Raw genomic sequence first — 19879 nt, 5'->3', positions numbered from 1 at the left:
GTATTGAGGTACCTAAAGAAGATTCCCGCTTGGGGAACATTGACCCAGTCACAGTGGGTCTCCGGGGGCCGATGAAGTCTTTTCCCTTTCATTTGTTTGTCACCGATTTGCTTTTCCGTGAATGGGATACTCCAGAATTGGGGGTGAAGGTCACCAAAGCAATGGATAGGCTGTATACCCTGTCTGAGGAGGCATTGGACCTCTTTCAAAGTGCCTAAGATGGATGCAGTAGTGTCTGCGGTTACCTAAAGGACCACCATCCTGGTGACAGGAGCAATGGTACTTAGAGATCTTCAGGACCGTAAGCTTGAGGTGCAGCTTAAGCGCATTTTCGAAGTTTCTGTGCTGGGGGTCCGAGTGGCTGTGTGCAGCAGCTTTTCTTTGCATGCTTTGGATGCTTTGTTGGGTCCAACATCTGCAGAATATTACCTCTCTTTCTCAGGAGCAGGCCGTTCAGGCAGGACACCTAGAAGCCGCGGTTGCTTACAGCGCTGATGCCTTGTATGACCTGCTTCGGACATCAGCCCGGTCCATGGTGGCAGCTCTCTCGGCCCGCCGCCTACTTTGGTTGCGGAACTGGTCAACCGACGTCTCCTCTAAAGCTCAGTTGGGTTCTTTGCCATTTAAGGGCAAATTGCTGTTCGGAAAGGAACTGGAAGACATGATCCAATCCTTGGGTGAGAACAAGGTCCACCGTTTGCCGGAGGATAAGCCCAAACCGAGGAATACCTTCCCTTCCCGGTCTCGTTTTCGAGGGAATCGTCGATTCCGAGCTTCTCGTTCATCGGGCTCTTCTTCCCGGCCGGCTCCTGGCAGGCAACAGTCATGGCCTCAGTCTTTTCGTGGCCGTAGATTCGGCAGATCCGGGGCCTCTCAGTACACAGGAGGAGTCAAATCCTCCCAATGAAATGCGGCTGGTCCATTCCTCTGTTCCGCTGGTGGGAGGCAGACTGTCTCAGTTTTATGAGGAATGGGCCAAGTTAACATCCGATTAATGGGGCCTCACGGTGATAAGACAAGGCTACGCTTTAGATTTTGCTCAGCGCCTTTGGGATCGCTTCCTGATCTCCCCTTGCTCATAAGAAGAGAAGCGTCAGGCGGTCAGGGACACTAAATCGCCTTATCACTCTGGGTGCAATAGTTCCAGTTCCCCCCAAGGGTCGGAGAAAAGGCCGTTACTCCATTTACTTTGTGGTTCCAAAGAGGGGGACAGCACCTACCGACCTATACTAGACCTGAAGCGAGTCAACAGGTGCCTTCATGTTCCACGCTTTCGCATAGAGACTCTGCGATCGGTCATCGCCTCAGTCGTCCACAAGGGTGAGTTCCTAGCGTCCCTTGATCTCACCGAAGCATACTTACACATCGGCATTTGTCCAGACCACCAGAAATTCCTGCGGTTCTCCGTACTGGGCGATCATTTTTATTTTTGCGCTCTTCCCTTCGGCCTGGCTCCTGGATCCTGGTTCCTGGATCAGGCTCTCTTTGGCCCTCCCCCCATAGTGTGTTTCGGAACCGGTGGCGCAATCAGCTATAAAATATCTCGGCCTGTAGCACACAGCTGAAGCCACACGCCAAAGGGTCACACCATTTGGAGAATTTGTAGGAACAGAAGGTCTTAATTATTGTGAGTAATTTGGCTCCTTTCTGCTTGTTTTCCTTATCTGAATGTGGCTTTATGGGGAAACAGAAAAAAGAAATTGTAAGAACCCTCCTATCCAGACCTGCTGGTCCATCTTCTATGACCAAGCCCTCTATAAAGAGCCCTCTATAAAGTACCTTAGGTATTGAAGAATGGTCAGTTATCAGGGGTGAATAAGCTAAGCTCTTCTGGAGCTGCTTCAAGAGGAAATTCTGTCTCCCTAAGCTCTGATACTCATATACACCTCCTTCAATAGAGTTAGAGTCTACGCCCCAGTCTGTGGATGTGATCATCTTCTGTAAGAACATCTTCTGGAGATGTTCTGGTGATAGGAAGTTTCTGGAGCAAGTGAAAGTCCCATTGGAGGAACTGAGGTCAACACCATCTCTATTTCAGGCTCCACTTTTGACTCTTTTCCACCTAAACCAGCTGAAATTGCCTTAGAAACTTTGGCCTCAATATTCAAAACTGGAATCTAAGTAAGTTAGCCGCGTAAGACTTAATCAACTTACATGCTATGCTGCCGAGTATCCCGTAAGAAATTGCTACTTTGCTGGATAAAATCTAACTTATAGTATCTGATTAACTTAACCAGATAAATTGGAATTTCAGCACTTATCCGGTTAAGATTACTGGATAAATAGTCCCGCCCCATTGCTTACCACCAAGATAACTGGATAACTATCTAGCTAGATAAATACTTATCTGGCTAAGTAGCGCTAAATATTGGCCTTCCCATTATTGCTACTATAGGAGATGAAATTCCGTCTTCCAGTCCTGCAAATCCTTAAATACTGCATAGCCCTCAGCTGGGATAGTGATCTTTTTAGTCACCGCAGATACCAATGTAGCTACCTTACAGGCCGATACAGTAGAGTGCACTCCGACGGAGCGCACTGTTAGCCTGCTCTTGGACGTGCGTTTTCCCTTACCCCTTATTCAGTAAGGGGCGGAAAACGCGCGTCCAACCCACGGCACCTAATAGCGCCCTCAACATGCAAATGCATGTTGATGGCCCTATTAAGTATGTGCGTGGGATACAGTAAGTAAAATGTGCAGCCAAGCCGCACATTTTACTGTAAGAAATTAGCGCCTACCCAAAGGTAGGCGCTAGTTTCTGCCGGCACCGGGAAAGTGCACAGAAAAGCAATAAAAACTGCTTTTCTGTACACCCTCCGACTTAATATCATAGTGATATTAAGTCGGAGGTCCCGAAGGGTGTAAAAAGTAAGAAAAAAAAATTTAAATTGGGCTGGCAGCTGTCGGGCCAAAAACCGGATGCTCAATTTTGCCGGCGTCCGGTTTCCGAGCCTGTGGCTGTCAGCAGGCTCGAGAACCGACGCCGGCAAAATTGAGCGTCGGCTGTCAAACCCGCTGACAGCCGCCACTCCGGGTCAAAAGGAGGCGCTAGGGACGCGCTAGTGTCCCTAGCGCCTCCTTTTGCCCGTTTCTATCGCACCACCTCATTTAAATACTGCATCGTGCGCACCGGCGAGTGGGCGTTCGTCCGCTCTCCCATGTTTTTACTGAATCGGCCCGTTAGGTAACCTAAGAAGATCCAAGGCCTCCTCCAGTGGGGGATTATAGCTTTAGGCGTGGCCCTATCAACCTTCAGACCAGATTCAGGAGCATCCTACTCCTTAAAGACAAGTCTTTAACCATCGTATGAAGAGGAAAAACTCTAGGGGGAACTCCTGAGACGCTCCAAAATTGGGTCCTTTTCCTCATGCTTTGACTCCATCTGCTTGTCCTTTATCCCAACTTCCACAAGCATCTGAGCAATCATTGTGGGCAATTCTTACCTCTTAAAGAGATGAACTACTCTCTGGTCTTCCCCCTTAGCTACCGGAAGTTCCCTATTTTCCAAGAGCTCCCGATCCATGTCTTCATCCCCAGGGAGATCCTCCTGAGGAACATCTGGAAGATCTGCTCCACTCTCCCCCCAATGTGTCTGACCTGTAGTCCAAGTGTGGATCAGGTTCAAATCTCCTCTTTTTTGGGCATGACAGAACCACCGGCAGACTGCAGCCACTACTAAGTCTTCTTTTTTTTTTTTTAATTTTAACTTGAAGGGACCATCCCCAAAATAAAAAGTAAGAAGAAAGCAATTCTTCCCTTTCAGGAGTCTTTTGAGGAGGACAGGAGAAAGCAGAGGGAGCAAGGCTAGGATCCGAGGGAGTCAGCACCACTTACTTTCAAAAACCCTCCTCCAGGTCAGAGTTTAAGCTACCCAAGGGCCACCAACCCCTTGCTCGACCCTACTCTACCAGGGGGGATGTCCTAAAATAGAACTTTTGCACCTATGCTATCTGATAAATACATGAATACTGAGAAACTGAAGGTGGCACAGTAACTTAAGAACCAACGGAGACAGAGAAAAAAGCTTTACTGGACTGGTCTGAGGGCCAAAAAGGAATTTCATTTTTCATCCTGCATCTGTTAGACACTGAGTTCCTATCCCCAACTGCTTTTTTATTTTTATTTTTTAAACTTTCCAGCTCAACAGCACACCCCCTCCCCTCTTCCCCACCACCTTGCCACTAAGGTAAGACTCAATTCTTTTCTACTCAAAGCCAATGGAAGCTTCTGGTCAGAGCAAGGGTATGGAAGCTGAACGTAGAACAAACAAGATTTGTGACTGGTAAACAGAAACCAAGCAGGGATAACAATTAATGTTGGTACAAAAATAGAACCTTTAGGGAGAGAAATCCTTAATTACATGCTTCTATTGCAGGCCTCATATAAAATTATAAAAAAGCATGGAAAATCTTTTATAGACAGACTAGCAATGCTGCTGACATTGGAGACACTGTAATTATAGCACTGGGGACTCTAATTACAGGCAGGACAACTGGAATGGTGGGGCCTGTGGTGTTTACAAGGGAAGCACATCACTCGACCTCTCAGAAAAGACATTTCAACACAAGGTAGGAAGGAAGCGTCCAAATGCTTTGCATTTCGGAATAGAACCCTAACCATAAACAGGGTGGGATTGTTAATAGCAGCCACTGCAGGGAAAATGGATACGTTTATCTGGATAACTTTAGGACTGCTCCATGGCACGACCAGAGTTACCCAAATAGCTTATAACACTGAATATGGGCGTTATCCAACTAAGTTAGCCCCATCTGTGAATGCCCCTGGAACGCCTTAGATTTTCTTCTGTGTTTCCCCATCACCCCCTTTCCTGATGATTTAGGACTCTGTCTTATGGTACCTGGCATGCTGTTTCAAACTATGTACGTAACTTTCCCTGAAAGCACTTTGCACTTTGCTTTCAGTCCTGCTTCTGGTCAGAACTTAAACTTGACCCTATAAAATATGGCGCTGTCCCAAGCTCTAAAAGCATCCCTTTCACACAGGCTGGTGGAGTGAGCCATGTATCTTTGCCTTTTGAATAATGAGATTCCATCCTGTAAGTGAATGATTAATTTCTCTCAGAGATGTTTGGGTTTTTTTTTTTTTTATCAGACAGTTCCATTTTTCCTTTTCCCCCATCTTTCCCTTTTTCTGCAGATGGTATTTGCTAATAACTTTATTTTTCCCTGCATTCCTCCTCCTCCCCAGCAACCCCATTCCCAATTTGTGCCTTCTGTAATTGGAACAGCACTGTCTGTTGTGCAAGGAATGCATATGCTGGTATCTGTGCTGATTAATTAAAGACCTCCTAAATTTGCGCTGTACACTTTAAATTGCCCCTCCAGTGATAAAGATCATTATGGGAGAAGATGTGTCTCCCTTTGCGTTCCTTGTGCAATACGTTTCACCGTGTACCTGCCCAACTTATTATTTACATACAGGCCGATACAGTACAGTGCGCTCCGACGGAGCGCACTGTTAGCCTGCTATTGGACGCGCATTTTCCCTTACCCCTTATTCAGGAAGGGGAGGAAAACGCGCATCCAACCCACGGCACCTGATAGCGCCCTCAACATGCAAATGCATGTTGATGGCCCTATTAGGTATGCGCGCGGGATACAGAAGGTAAAATGTGCAGCCAAGCCGCACATTTTACTTTCAGAAATTAGCGCCTACCCAAAGGTAAGCGCTAGTTTCTGCCGGCACCCTCCGACTTAATATCATGGCGATATTAAGTCGGAGGTCCCGAAGAGTAAAAAAGTAAAAAAAAAATGTGAATTCGGCCCGCGGCTGTCGGGCCGAAACCCGGACGCTCAATTTTGCCGGCATCCGGTTTCCAAGCCTGTAGCTGTCAGTGGGCTCGAGAACAGACGCCGGCAAAATTGAGTGTCGGCTGTCAAACCCGCTGACATCCGCCACTGCTGTCAAAAAGGAGGTGCTAGGGACGCGATAACGTCCCTAGCGCCTCCTTTTCCCCGTTTCTACCGCGCCACCTAATTTGCATAGTGAATCGCGCACACCGGCGAGGGGCCGGTGCTTGCGCCGGGAGAGCGGGCGTTCGTCCGCTCTCCCGCGGACTTTACTGTATCGGCCCGATAAGAAGGTAAGATTTACCATACTGTCAGACCAAGGGTCCATCATCCCAGCATCCTGTTTCCAACAGTGGCCAATCCAAGTCACAAGTACCTGTCAGGATCCCAAAAGGATAATAGATTTCATGCTGCTTATCCCAGGAATAAGCTGTGGATTTCCCCAGTTTCTTCGAGGAACTTGTCCAAATCCTTTTTTAAACCCAGCTACACTTTTACCACATCCTTCGGCAAGGCTGATGCAAGGGTATTAGGCGCTCTAGGAAAACGTTCTGTCTTGCCCCCATAGCCCCAGCCCTGACCTCCCTCCACCCCAGCCCAAACACACAACTAAAAATTATACATTTAACATGGAGAAATTACTTACCTGATAATTTCATTTTCCTTAGTGTAGACAGATGGACTCAGGACCAATGGGTTATGCTCCCCTGCCAGCAGATGGAGACAGAGTCAGGTTTCAAAGCTGACGTCACCATGCATACACCCCTTCTGTATTCTCTTCAAAAGCCACTGTGTACATACTACTGAAAAACTTAGATTAAAAACTTGGTTAAAAACGGATAACCTTAACTGTACTCAACCGAACATACACACTGAACCCCAGTAAGATTATAGATGCCCTGATCTAGGGACTGGATGACAGTTTACCTGTAATCTCTTAGAATCGATGTTCACTCTATGGACGAATCCTTGGCACTGTTCTTGAGCAGCCGTGGGCGGGATGCTGAGTCCATCTGTCTACACTAAGGAAAGCAAAATTATCAGGTAAGTAATTTCTCCGTTTCCTAACATGTAGCCAGATGGACTCAGGACCAATATGGTGTACAAAAGCTACTCCCAATTGGGGCAGGAGGCTGCCCACGATTTGGTTAACACTGCCCTTGAGAAGGCTGCGTCCTGTCTGGCGATAGAACCTGAAGAAGGTGTGCAAGGAGGACCACATCACCACTCAGCAAATGTCGATGGGAGACAGCAGTGTAGCTTCCGCTCATAAGGTTGACTGAGCCGTAGTGGAATGAGTTTTAACCTGAAAAGGTAATGGCTTTCCTGCCTCCACATAGGCTCCCATGACCACTTCCTTAATCCAGCGAGCTCTGGTAGCCCACAAAAGCTGGTTCGCCCTGCTTCCTTCCTCCATGAAAGACAAACAGGCAGTCCGTCTTTCGGACCAGTTCTGAAACTTCCAGATACCGCACCAAAAGCCTACTGAATTCATATGTCATAGGAGGCAGTATTCTTCCGTGTCCTTGTGCTTCTAGGGATGGTAACGAAATGGACTGATTCAAATGAAAAGGAAAATTGGTTCTTACCTGATAATTTTTGTTCCTGTAGTACCAGGGATCAGTTCAGACTCCTGGGTTTTGCCTCCCATCCAGCAGATGGAGACAGAAACTTTTTTGACTGACACTGCCAGTTAAGTTGAGGTGCCACCTGCAGTCTGCCAATATTGAACTGAACCCAAGCCAGATGAATAGGAACACAATCCATACTAACTATGTACAATTTCCCCCAAACGAGCAGAGGGAAGAAGAAAACCTTGGAAACTCAAAAAAGAACCTTTGCCCACACAACACCCCTGCGTGGGACCAGAATCTGAAGCCAAACACAGATCGAGTGGACTCTCAAATCCCTAACCCGAACTGGGCGGGTCTCTGGACTGATCCGTGGTGCTACAGGAACGAAAATTAGCAGCAAGAGGGGGGCTTTCCAGTCTTTTGCATTGAGTGTCACATGTATGATTTTTTACCCGCCGGTGAGAGATTGTATGTGTGCACTTGGTGCAAAGAGCTCCTGGCTCTCAGGGAACAAGTCCAATCTCTGGAGGCTAGAGTAGCAGACTTGGAGGAGCTGAGGCAGACAGAGAGATACATTGATGAGACCTTCAGGGACATAAGTAGCCAAGTCCCAAATCCAGTCTGGCAGCCCCAGTGCTGCCTTGGATCAGAAAGGTCTCCCAGTAGGAGAACATCACCCTGGTGTAGCAGGAAGTGATCCTGTAGCAAGGACCTGCTCTCCAGGTGATGTATTGTCCTCTCACACTGAGGACAATCTCCCAGGGCTACTGCCCAGGGGGGAAGGGTTAGGCCTGCCATCATAGTTGGTGATTCAATTATTAGAAATGTAGATAGCAGGGTGGCTGGTGGACGTGAGGACCGCCTGGTAACTTGCCTGCCTGGTGCGAAGGTGGCAGACCTCACGCGTCACCTAGATAGGATTATAGACAGTGCTGGGGAGGAGCTGGCTGTTGTGGTACATGTGGGCACCAGCGACATAGGAAAATGTGGGAGAGAGGTTCTGGAAGCCAAATTTAGGATTTTAGGTAGGAAGCTGAAATCCAGAACCTCCAGGGTGGCATTCTCTGAAATGCTTCCTGTTCCACGTGCAGGTCCCCAGAGGCAGGCAGAGCTCCAGAGTTTCAATGCGTGGATGAGACGATGGTGCAGGGAAGAGGGATTCAGCTTTGTAAGGAACTGGGGAAACTTTTGGGGAAAGGGGAGACTTTTCCGAAAGGACGGGCTCCACCTTAACCAGAGTGGAACCAAGCTGCTGGCACTAAGTTTCAAAAAGGAGATAGAGCAGCTTTTAAACTAGAACAAGGGGGAAAGCCGACAGTCACTCAGCAGTGCATGGTTCGGAGAAATGTATCCTTGAAGGATACTAATGAAACAGGAGAGTTAGGGCATCCCAACAGAGAGGTTCCATCAAAAGCAAACATAGTTCATATGCCTATATGTAAAAAATCACCAAAGCTAATGATTTCCGAATTATCCCAAACAACTGAAAAGCAGGTTGTTAAAACAAGCAAAAACCACACTTTGAAATGTCTGTATGCCAATGCCAGAAGTCTAAGAAGTAAGATGGGAGAGTTGGAGTGTATAGCAGCAAATGATGAGATTTACATAATTGGCATCACAGAGACTTGGTGGAAGGAGGATAACCAATGGGACAGTGCTATATCAGGGTACAAATTATATCGCAATGATAGGGAGGATCAACTTGGTGGGGGTGTGGCACTTTATGTCCGGGAGGGTATAGAGTCCAACAGGATAAAGATCATACAAGAGAGTAAATGCTCAGTAGAATCTATATGGGTAGAAATCCCATGTGTTGGGTAAGAGTATAGTGATAGGAGTATACTACCGTCCACCTGGACAAAATGTTCAGACAGATGATGAAATGCTAAGAGAAATCAGGGAAGCAAACCAATTTGGCAGTGCAATAATAATGGGAGATTTCAATTACCATCCAAAACAAAAAGTGCAGAGAAGATTGTTCAATCCCAAGAATTTCAATGCAGTTTGTTGAAAAGCAGAAATTGTTTATTGTTTATATATGGCAACTCCACTGATTTATAAAGCAGACATCTTAAACGCGTCCCGTGTTTCGCCTCGGGCTGCATCGGGAGGGAACACAAGGCATTCAAAGTATAGGCTGTGAATAAATATATATATAAATCAGGATACAATAATGGACTTAATGCCGAAAACATTCTCAATTCACACAAGTATAAAGGAACAACATACCTGACAGAAGAATGGATTTACATATGGCAGGGAGCGCGGTTACCCTAGACACTGACAGGTATTTGAACCCAGCAGAAAAGGCGCCAATCTCCAGGTGAACAGATCATGTGATTCAGGGGAACCAATCCAATTGTTCCCCGTACCTGGAGCGCACCTAGCAGTCACACAACCAGACACTACACACTTAATCTTAATTAGGTGAACAGAAACCTTTAGGAATTACTGTATCGAGGGTGAATATCCATCTTTGTTCTATACGGCCCAACTGCTCAGCATAATTGCCGCCCCGAGGAGACCGGGGGACAACTTCCAGTACACAATACAAGAGATCTGAAATTGTATGTGATTTCTGCACCCAATGTTCCACTAACGGTTCATTCTCCCTGGCATGGCGAATATTAGAGCAATGTTCTATCATGCGGGTTTTAACCATGCGGGAAGTTTTTCCTACATATACCAGTGAGCATGGACACGTAATCACATATACAACGCCTGCGGTAGTACAGTCAGAATGTGATCTTAAAGAGAATGTCTTCTGAGTTCCCGGATGGGTGAATGTAGCAGAAGGTACCGTGTGACAACACATGGCACAATGGCCACATGTGGAACGCAAGATTTGGTGAAAGAAGTAACGGTGGTGGGGCCACTTGGCAACAGTGATCATAACATGATCAAATTTAAACTAATAACTGGAAGGGGGACAATAAGTAAATCTGCAGCTCTAACACTAAATTTTAAAAAGGGAAACTTTGATAAAATGAGGAAAATAGTTAGAAAAAAACTGAAAGGTGCAGCTGCAAAGGTTAAAAGTGTTCAACAGGCTTGGACATTGTTTAAAAATACAATCCTAGAGGCGCAGTCCATATGTATTCCACGCATTAAGAAAGGTGGAAGGAAGGCAAAACGATTACCGTCATGGTTAAAAGGTGAGGTGAAAGATGCTATTTTAGCCAAAAAAAATCCTTCAAAAATTGGAAGAAGGATCCATCTGAAGAAAATAGGATAAAACATAAGCATTGTCAAGGTAAATGTAAAACATTGATAAGACAGGCGAAGAGAGAATTTGAAATGAAGTTGGCCATAGAGGCAAAAACTCATAATAAAAACTTTTTAAAATATATCCAAAGCAAGAAACCTGTGAGGGAGTCGGTTGGACCATTAGATGACAGAGGGGTTAAAGGGGCTCTTAGGGAAGATAAGGCCATTGCAGAAAGACTAAATGAATTCTTTGCCTCCGTGTTTACTCATGAGGATGTTGGGGAGATACCAGTTCCAGAGATGGTTTTCAGGGGTGATGACTCAGACGAACTGAACGAAATCACTGTGAACCTGGAAGATGTAGTAGGCCAGATTGACAAACTAAAGAGTAGCAAATCACCTGGACCGGATGGTATGCATCCTAGAGTTCTGAAGGAACTCAAAAATGAAATTTCTGATCTATTAGTTAAAATTTGTAACCTATCATTAAAATCATCCATTGTACCTGAAGACTGGAGGGTGGCCAATGTAACCCCAATATTTAAAAAAGGCTCCAGGGGCGATCCGGGTAACTATAGAGCAGTGAGCCTGACTTCAGTGCCAGGAAAAATAGTGGAAACTATTCTCAAGATCAAAATCGTAGAGCATATAGAAAGACATGATTTAATGGGACACAGTCAACATGGATTTACCCAAGGGAAGTCTTGCCTAACAAATCTGCTTCATTTTTTTGAAGGGGTTAATAAACATGTGGATAAAGGTGAACCGGTAGATGTAGTGTATTTGGATTTTCAGAAGGCGTTTGACAAAGTCCCTCATGAGAGGCTTCTACGAAAACTAAAAAGTCATGGGATAGGAGGCAATGTCCTTTCGTGGATTACAAACTGGTTAAAAGGAAACAGAGAGTAGGATTAAATGGTCAATTTTCTCAGTGGAAAAGGGTAAACAGTGGAGTGCCTCAGGGATCTGTACTTGGACCGGTGCTTTTCAATATATATATAAATGATCTGAAAAGGAATACGACGAGTGAGGTTATCAAATTTGCGGATGATACAAAATTATTCAGAGTAGTTAAATCACAAGCGGATTGTGATACATTACAGGAGGACCTTGCAAGACTGGAAGATTGGGCATCCAAATGGCAGATGAAATTTAATGTGGACAAGTGCAAGGTGTTGCATATAGGGAAGAATAACCCTTGCTGTAGTTACACGATGTTAGGTTCCATATTAGGAGCTACCACCCAGGAAAAAGATCTAGCCATCATAGTGGATAATACTTTAAAATCGTCGGCTCAGTGTGCTGCAGCAGTCAAAAAAGCAAATAGAATGTTAGGAATTATTAGGAAGGGAATGGTTAATAGAACGGAAAATGTCATAATGCCTCTGTATCACTCCATGGTGAGACTGCACCTTGAATACTGTGAACAATTCTGGTCGCCGCATCTCAAAAAAGATATAGTTGCGATGGAGAAGGTACAGAGAAGGGCAACCAAAATGATAAAGGGGATGGAACAGCTCCCCTATGAGGAAAGGCTGAAGAGGTTAGGGCTGTTCAGCTTGGAGAAGAGACGGCTGAGGGGGGATATGATAGAGGTCTTTAAGATCATGAGAGGTCTTGAACGAGTAGCTGTGACTCGGTTATTTACACTTTCGAATAATAGAAGGACTAGGGGGCATTCCATGAAGTTAGCAAGTAACACATTTAAGACTAATCGGAGAAAATTCTTTTTCACTCAACGCACAATAAAGCTCTGGAATTTGTTGCCAGAGGAGGTGGTTAGTGCAGTTAGTTTGCTGGGTTCAAAAAAGGTTTGGATAAGTTCTTGTAGGAGAAGTCCATTAATGGCTATTAATCAGTTATACTTAGGGAATAGCCACTGCTATTAATTGCATCAATAGCATGGGTTCTTCTTAGTGTTTGGGTAATTGCCAGGTTCTTGTGGCCTGGTTTTGGCCTCTGTTGGAAACAGGATGCTGGGCTTGATGGACCCTTGGTCTGACCCAGAATGGCAATTTCTTATGTTCTTAATTTTCCTTTCCCTGTACGTACCTGGATCAGTCCAGACTCCGGGGATGTACCAAAGCTTCCCTACACTGGGTGGGACCCAGAGAGTCCCACTCAAAGCACACTGTCTCCAAAACCTGAGGCCTGGACATTCAGACGGTAGTGCCCGGCAAAGGTATGTAAAGACTTCCAAGTAGCCTCCCTACAGATTTCCTTTGGTGAAACTTGTTGACACTCAGCCCAAGAAACCGCTTGCGATCGGGTAGAATGAGTACGAAACCCAATAGGCACCGGCCAATGGTCGACGGAGAAAGCGACCTGGTCAATCAATTGCCTGGAGACGAGGGCGGTGCATCTGGCTCTGAAGGATTTTCTTCTCCTGCTGCAGAACCATGCAGTTAGAGTTCTGTCAGACAGTGCGACAAAGGCCTACATCAACTGCCAGGGAGGTACCAAGAGTCAAGCGGTTGCTCTGGAAGTGGAGGTGCTAATGTCCTGGGCAGAGCAACATTTGGCCTTGATAGTGGCTTCACACATAGCTGGGTTTGACAATTTGCAGGTGGATTTTCTCAGCCAACAACAATTGGATCCAGGAGAATGGGAACTATCGGAGGAGGCAGTGACCCTCATTTCTTGCAGGTGGGGCGTGCCTCATAAGAATCTAATGGCCTCCCAAAGGAATGCCAAGGCACCACGTTTCTTCAGTCGCAGAAGAGAACGGAAGAGGTTGATGCCCTGGTGCTTCCTTGGCCACACAACGTTCTGATCTACATGTTTCCTCTGTGGGCGAGGGTCTAAGGAGGATAGAGGTCCACCCAGGAAAGGTGATTCTCGTGGCTCCGGAGTGGCCACATTGGGCTTGGATTGTGGATCTGGTCAATCTAGCTGTGGTCGGCCCCCTGAGGCTGGGTCATCTACCAAATCTGTTGTGGCAGGGCCCTATATTTTCAGATCAAGCGAATCTCTTTTGTCTAGCGGCTTGGCTTTTGAAAGGAGGTTATTAAGAAAGAAGGGATATCCTGAGGATGTTATTTGTAGTCTGCAGCAAGCTCGTAAGACATCATCTTCCTTGGCATATGTCCAGGTTTGGAGGGTCTTCGAGTCCTGGTGTACAGACCAGGCAGTTGATTCTCGTTGATCCACAGTGGTGCAGATTCTTGCCTTTTTTACAGAGGTCTAAAGAAAGGTTTGTCCTTTAGTTCCCTGCGAATGCAGGTGTTGGCCTTGGGCTGCTTGCAGGGCAAGGTTCAGGGAACAACTGTGGCTGCACATCCTGATATGGTGCATTTCCTACGCAGAGCAAAGCATTTGCACCCCCCCCCCTTCATAAAATGTGTCCTTCCTGGAGCTTTAATGTGGTCCTCAAGGGCTTGTGCGAACCTCCATTTGAGCATCTTAAGAGAGCCACCATTAAAGATCTGACTCCGAAAGTTGTTTTCTTGGTGGCAATTTGTTCAGCCAGAAGAGTGTCTGAACTTCAAGCCTTTTTATATAGGGAACCCTTTTTGCAGATTTAGGATTACAGAGTTTCTCTGAGGACGGTTCTATCCTTTCTGCTGAAGGTAGTTTCAGCGTTCCACCTACGTCGGTCTGTGGAGCTTCCTGCCTTTACAAATCTAGAGTTTGGTATGCCTCTTGCAAAGGAATTAAGATGGTTGGATGACCGAAGGGCTTTGTTGCGTTATCTGGAGGTCACTAACAGTTTCAGGTTGTCGGATCACCTTTTTGTGTTTGGAGTGGTGCAAAAAAGGGTCAAAAGGCATCAAAGGCCATGTTGGTTGAAGGAGGCTATTGGTTCCGTATATATCTGTCGCAGTCGACCCATCCTGGAGGGGGGTTAAGGGCTCATTCTACCCATTCGCAAGCCTCCTGGGCAGAGTGCCAACTAGTTTCACTGTAGTAGATTTGCAGGGCGGCTACTTGGAAGTCTTTACATACCTTTGCCAGACTACCAATTGGACATCCAGACCTTGGATGTCGGCAATTTTGGTGAAAGTGTTCTATGAACAGGACTCTCACAGTCCCACCCTGGTAAGGGAAGCTTTTGTACATCCCGGTAGTCTAGACTGATCTGGGTACGTACAGGGAAAAGAAAATTGGTTCTTATCTGCTAATTTTCATTCTTGTAGTACCACAGATCAGTCCACAGTCCAGTGGGGTACAGGAGATTTGGACAGTCTGCTCGATCTGTAAACTGTTATAATTCTGATTTATCCTGAGAATGGCACAGGTTTCCCATTAGTCCTTTTTCGAAGCATTATAAATTTACTAGCGATTTTCCTTGTCCTCTGCTCGTTCTGGGGGATTAATAGAGTTAATTGGTTGAATGTTTTGTTAAAGATTTTATGCTTGGGCACTGATTAATACTGAGGAGATGCAGGTGGCACACCAGTTTGAGGCGGTGCCTGTGAAACTTTCTCTGCCTCCATTTACTGGAAGGGAGGCAAAATCCAGGAGTTTGGACTGATCTGTGGTACTACAGGAAAGAAAATTATCAGGAAAGAACCAATTTTCCTTTACATAAATCAAACTGTTACCCCCCTTTCTTATCTTCAATTTCCCTCAGTTCTAAATAATACATTATTTAAAAAATGGAAAAGCAAGGGTATCAATTGTGTGCAACAGTTCTTTATTGGTGATAGAAACATTGTTAAAAGCTTTCAGGAATCACAGGAAAGTAAAGGATTGGAGAAAAAAGATTTTTATACTTTTCTACAGGCAAGACATTACATACATTCATTATGTCAGAATTATAGTTCATTTCATATCTACACAGATGTGAAACAAGTTCTTTTGTGGAAAGGGGGAAAGGTTAATTCTTTAAATAAGGCAATTCAAAATATAAGCAATAATTCAGAATTAGAAAATATTGTGCACAAGTGGAAATTATAGACAAATATTACACTAGATAGTTCAGAAGTCAAATCAATACTGCAAAGTTTTGCCAGTATTACGGAAAATGTGAGTATAAAGGAAACTAGATATAAATTGGTGCACTGTATGTTTTATGCCATGTTTCTGGTAATTTTCTGCTAAGTTATGTGATACAGTAGATGTATTAAATGTTTTACAGAAAAGGGATTATATTTTCATTGTTTTTGGAACTGCTCTGTGATTGGCAATTTTTGTTTACAGGTTTTAGTAGTTCTTAGCCAGCTGATAAAATGTAACATCCCTAGGCAACCTTGTCTTTGTTTGCTGGGTCTGTTTGATGATATTATGGAGGATATGCCCAATTGTAAGAAAATGTTTCTTAGGAAATCATTTGTTAGCTATCCAATCTATTTTAGCAACCTGGATTACACCTGATAAACTGACCAAGTCTCAGTGGAAACTTCGGCTTCATAAACTCCTGCAATTTGAATATATAACAGTTAAAAGCAAGTTGGACAAACATAGAAAACAATGTTTGGATATTTGGAATGACTTTTTGATGTCACTCACCAACTCGGCAAAGAATCGGATATTGCATATTTAAGTACCTAAGTTTGTATAGGGAAGAAGAAAAGCTGTGCGAAAGGAAATTTTTACCTTTATTTTCTCTGATTGACTCTCCAGAGGGGATGAGAGTATCAAGAGTGCTGTGGTCGTCTTTGTCCTTGGGAAAAGGTGGAGGGAAAGGGGTGGGTCGGGGGGAATGTGATGTGACAGGATAAGTGATGTACTATGACAGGTTAGGATTTGATTTGTCCGCAATGTGTTGTGTAAGGTTATTCTATTTGGAGGAAATTGAATGAATACATGACATTACCCCTGTCTGGGTCATATGTCAGTGTTCTGTGTCTCGGTCAGAGACCTTTTGGAAGTACAATGGAGCCTAGGCTTAGTAAAGTCAGCGGCACTGGACTAACACACTGTTGGAGGCATGCGACATACATTGGGGGGGGTTTCAAGCCAGTCCTGGTGTACTGCCTAGCTAGGCTGGTTTTCAGGATATCCACAACGAATATGCATGAGATTGGTTTGCATGCACTGCCTTCATTATATGAAAATCTATTCCATGCATATTCATTGTGGATATCTGGCTAAGGTTACTCCATCACCAGCTTGAGAAACATTGGCATAGAGCAGGCATAGCCTGGAAGCATCATAAAACATTCTGGGGCACTGGAAGCATCGTAAAACATTCTGGGCTGCATTTTCACAAGCCAGGAAATCCCAGATGCTTGAGCAATTTGCCAAGGTGCACATTTACTCTCTTGCAGTCACCGGCATGTGTCAAGCTGTACAGAAATCCTCTCTCCTTCCGCCCCCATCCTTACAACCCTGGAGGTGCACCAGGGATGGCTCCACCTCCAGTAAGCTCCTGCTGGTAGTGCGGCACTGATGGCTTCACGCCTTTTAGGTAAACCACATCGTCATTTCCAACCATGAGCACTGCAGCAACTCCAGTGAGAGTTGAGTAATAAACCCAGCCTCTTATCCCTAGGCAAAACTATTATGTGGTGTACATTAAGCCACTTGGTCTGCGTATTTTTCAGCAGCAAGGAACCTTTTATAAGCCTGAAGAATCACATTTACTGTAAATTAGTCCGAGCTGATGTATGAGGTAGTTGCTACATTGACTATGACTGTGTATTGCCTTAAACTATCAGCCCAGCAGACTTCCATTCCATTCCATTGTGTTATATGTGATATAATGGAATGGAATGGAAGTCATTGATCCATGGTATCTGCTTTGCCAAGGATTAATCTACCCCACCCACAGCGAAAGGGGAATGACCTCTTTTCCAATTATTTTAGGTTTATGAGAAGCATTTTTAACAAATCAGCTTTGAGACGATTGTTCTGGAGCTGTAAAATACTTGAGTAAGGGTAACATCTTTTTAAAATAATTTAGTTGGTAATTTAAAATAAAATTGTTTAGCTCCTCCTTTTTAATTCCCATGATTTTATTTCATACCTGGGGTATAGAAGTGATGGTTTGTTTGCATGCTGAGATTTTTTTTTTTTTTTTGGAAAGCTGCTTGTGCATAGCAGCATCCACCTTTATTGGAGGGAAAGGAGTTGATGCTGTTCTGATCATCATCAGAACCCAGTGCAGACATCGCTGTGGCACATGTAAAAATGAAAAGTATGATATGAAATAATGAAGGATGGACTCCATGAAGAATAACTAAATACGATGGGGTAGGCCCGGCCCAATTAAAAAGGAGTCAGGGGAATAAAAAAAGGATCCAGGTGAATTGATATTTTGAGCAGTCTGATAACACTGCTGCTTTTAAACATGTTGTTTTGGATGTCTGTTTCCATAATGCAGAGACAAATGAGTCTCGTATTCGATGGGTTTTGTTAACGTCCAGTCTTCCTTGAGCTTTGCCATCTACTTCACCTTTCAGATACTACCCGGCCGAGGAAGAGCCATGAGAGGGAAGGGCTGGAGTATCACTTTGTCTCCAAGCAATCCTTCGAGGCGGATGGTCGCAGTAACAAGTAGGTTCCCTTCCAATAGGCAGTGAAACTGTGAACAGCAATGCTTTTATATTTAAAAAAAAAAAAAAAGTAAAGTCTTCCTTCTAGATGTGCACTGACAACACTTACTCCATGTAGCCCTTGGCTTGTAGGAAGTGAAGCCTGGGCAGGGAGGGCCTTAGTCATTGCAGTGTATCAGTATCACACGACTCTGCATCTTTCATTTTAACCCCTCTTCCTCTGTATCATACAGGGGCACTGTAGTCATACTCCGTCTGTTGCATGAGCTTTGAAAATGTGTAGTATGTGCTTTGCAGTTTCTATCATAAACATACACATTTGACAGTACCACTCCATGGTAGCTAAATGTTTCCAGCATTACTGAGTTTGCACCCCACCCCTCGCCTGCTTAGGTTTAAACTAAAGATATGGAGGAAGTCTGCACCTTACTTCTCAGATCTGGGTATTTGGAGGAGAGGGAAGAATCTTTAGCCTTGGGCCCAGTGGCGTAGCCACGGGTGGGCCTGGGTGGGCAGGTGCCCACCCAACTTAGACCCAGGCCCACCCAACGGGCACCGGAACTGCAAGGCTGTCGCGGGATCCCATCCCCGCGACAGCGAACAAGAGAACCCTCGCCTCGCGCGCCATCACGGCACACATGGGGAAGCGCTGCTGCGGCCGTATAGCCAACCGGTCTTCCTGTTGAGGGGGGGGGGGAGCGGAAGCGCCACGCGCAGCTTCCGCTTCCTCCCCCCAGTGCAGGAAGATCAGCTGCCTCTCCTGCTGCCACCCGTTCTCCTGCTATCTTCGGACCAAACGGCCCGCCGAACTTCCTGTTTGGGGGAGCGGAAGCGCCGCGCACAGCTTCCGCTTTCTCCCCCAAAGCAGGAAGATCAGCTGCCTCTCCTGCTGCCACCGGCCTCCTGCTATCTTCGGGCGTCGGGCCGTACTGCCCGCCGATCTTCCTGCTTGGGGCGGGGGAGGGAGGAAGCGGACGTTGTGCGCAGCACTTCCGCTCCCCCCCCCCGACAGGAAGTTCGGCGGGCAGTACGGCCCGACGCCCGAAGATAGCAGGAGGCCGGTGGCAGCAGGAGAGGCAGCTGATCTTCCTGCTCTGGGGGAGAAAGTGGAAGCTGTGCACGTGCTTGAATGTGTATGTGTGGATGAGAATGGGAGTGTGTGTGGGTGAAAACTGGAGCCTGGGTGTGTATGTGGGTGAGAATGGAAGCTTGAATATGTGGGTGAATGGGAGCTCGAATGTGTGTATGTGTGGTTGAGAATGGGAGCCTGGATTTGTGGGTGGGTGAGAATGGGAGCTTGAATGTGTGTATATATGGGTGAGAATGAGAGCCTGGGTTTGTGTGGGTGGGTGGGAATGGAAGCTTGAATATGTGGATAAGAATGGGTGCTTGAATGTGTGTATGTGTGGGTGAGAATAGGACCTTAAATGTGTATATGTATGGATGAGAATGGGAGCTTGAATATGTGTGGGTGAGACTGGGAGCATGGGTTTGTGGGTGAGAATGGGAGTCTGGGTTTATGTGTGTGGGTGAGAATGGGTGCCTGGATGTGCGTCTGTGTGTGCATAAGAATATAAGCCTGGGGAGGGGTGAGAAAGTGAGAACTTGAATGTGAGCTTGTGGGGGGGGGGGGGGGGAGAGCATATGAGAGTGACAGCTTGAGTGTGTGAGAGGGAGTCTGTGAGAGAAAGCGTGTATGTGTGTGTGTGTGTGTGTGGAAGGGAAGAAGACAGTAATAGAAGAAAGACACTGAAAAGGAATTAGGAAATGAGCTATAAGGGAAAAAATGGGAAAAAGAGACCAGGACCAACTGATTAAAAAAATACAAAGATCAGACAACAAAGGTAA

The 19879-nt window shown here is 45.6% G+C and overlaps 1 protein-coding gene across 1 annotated transcript in view; it reads left to right on the top strand.

Moving 5' to 3' along the window:
• Positions 1-19879, top strand: part of MPP3 (membrane palmitoylated protein 3) — a 174850-nt gene that overhangs the window by 128512 nt on the left and 26459 nt on the right. Inside the window, exon 16 of the mRNA XM_029572237.1 lies at positions 17939-18032. Coding sequence (XP_029428097.1) covers positions 17939-18032 — 94 coding nt within the window. The remainder of the gene's footprint in view (positions 1-17938; positions 18033-19879) is intronic.

The sequence above is a fragment of the Rhinatrema bivittatum genome, chromosome 12 (genome assembly GCF_901001135.1).
Source record: "Rhinatrema bivittatum chromosome 12, aRhiBiv1.1, whole genome shotgun sequence".
NCBI classification, from domain to species: Eukaryota; Metazoa; Chordata; class Amphibia; order Gymnophiona; family Rhinatrematidae; genus Rhinatrema; species Rhinatrema bivittatum.
Note: the sequence above shows the minus strand (reverse complement) of the source record. Positions and strands in the feature narration are given on the sequence as shown.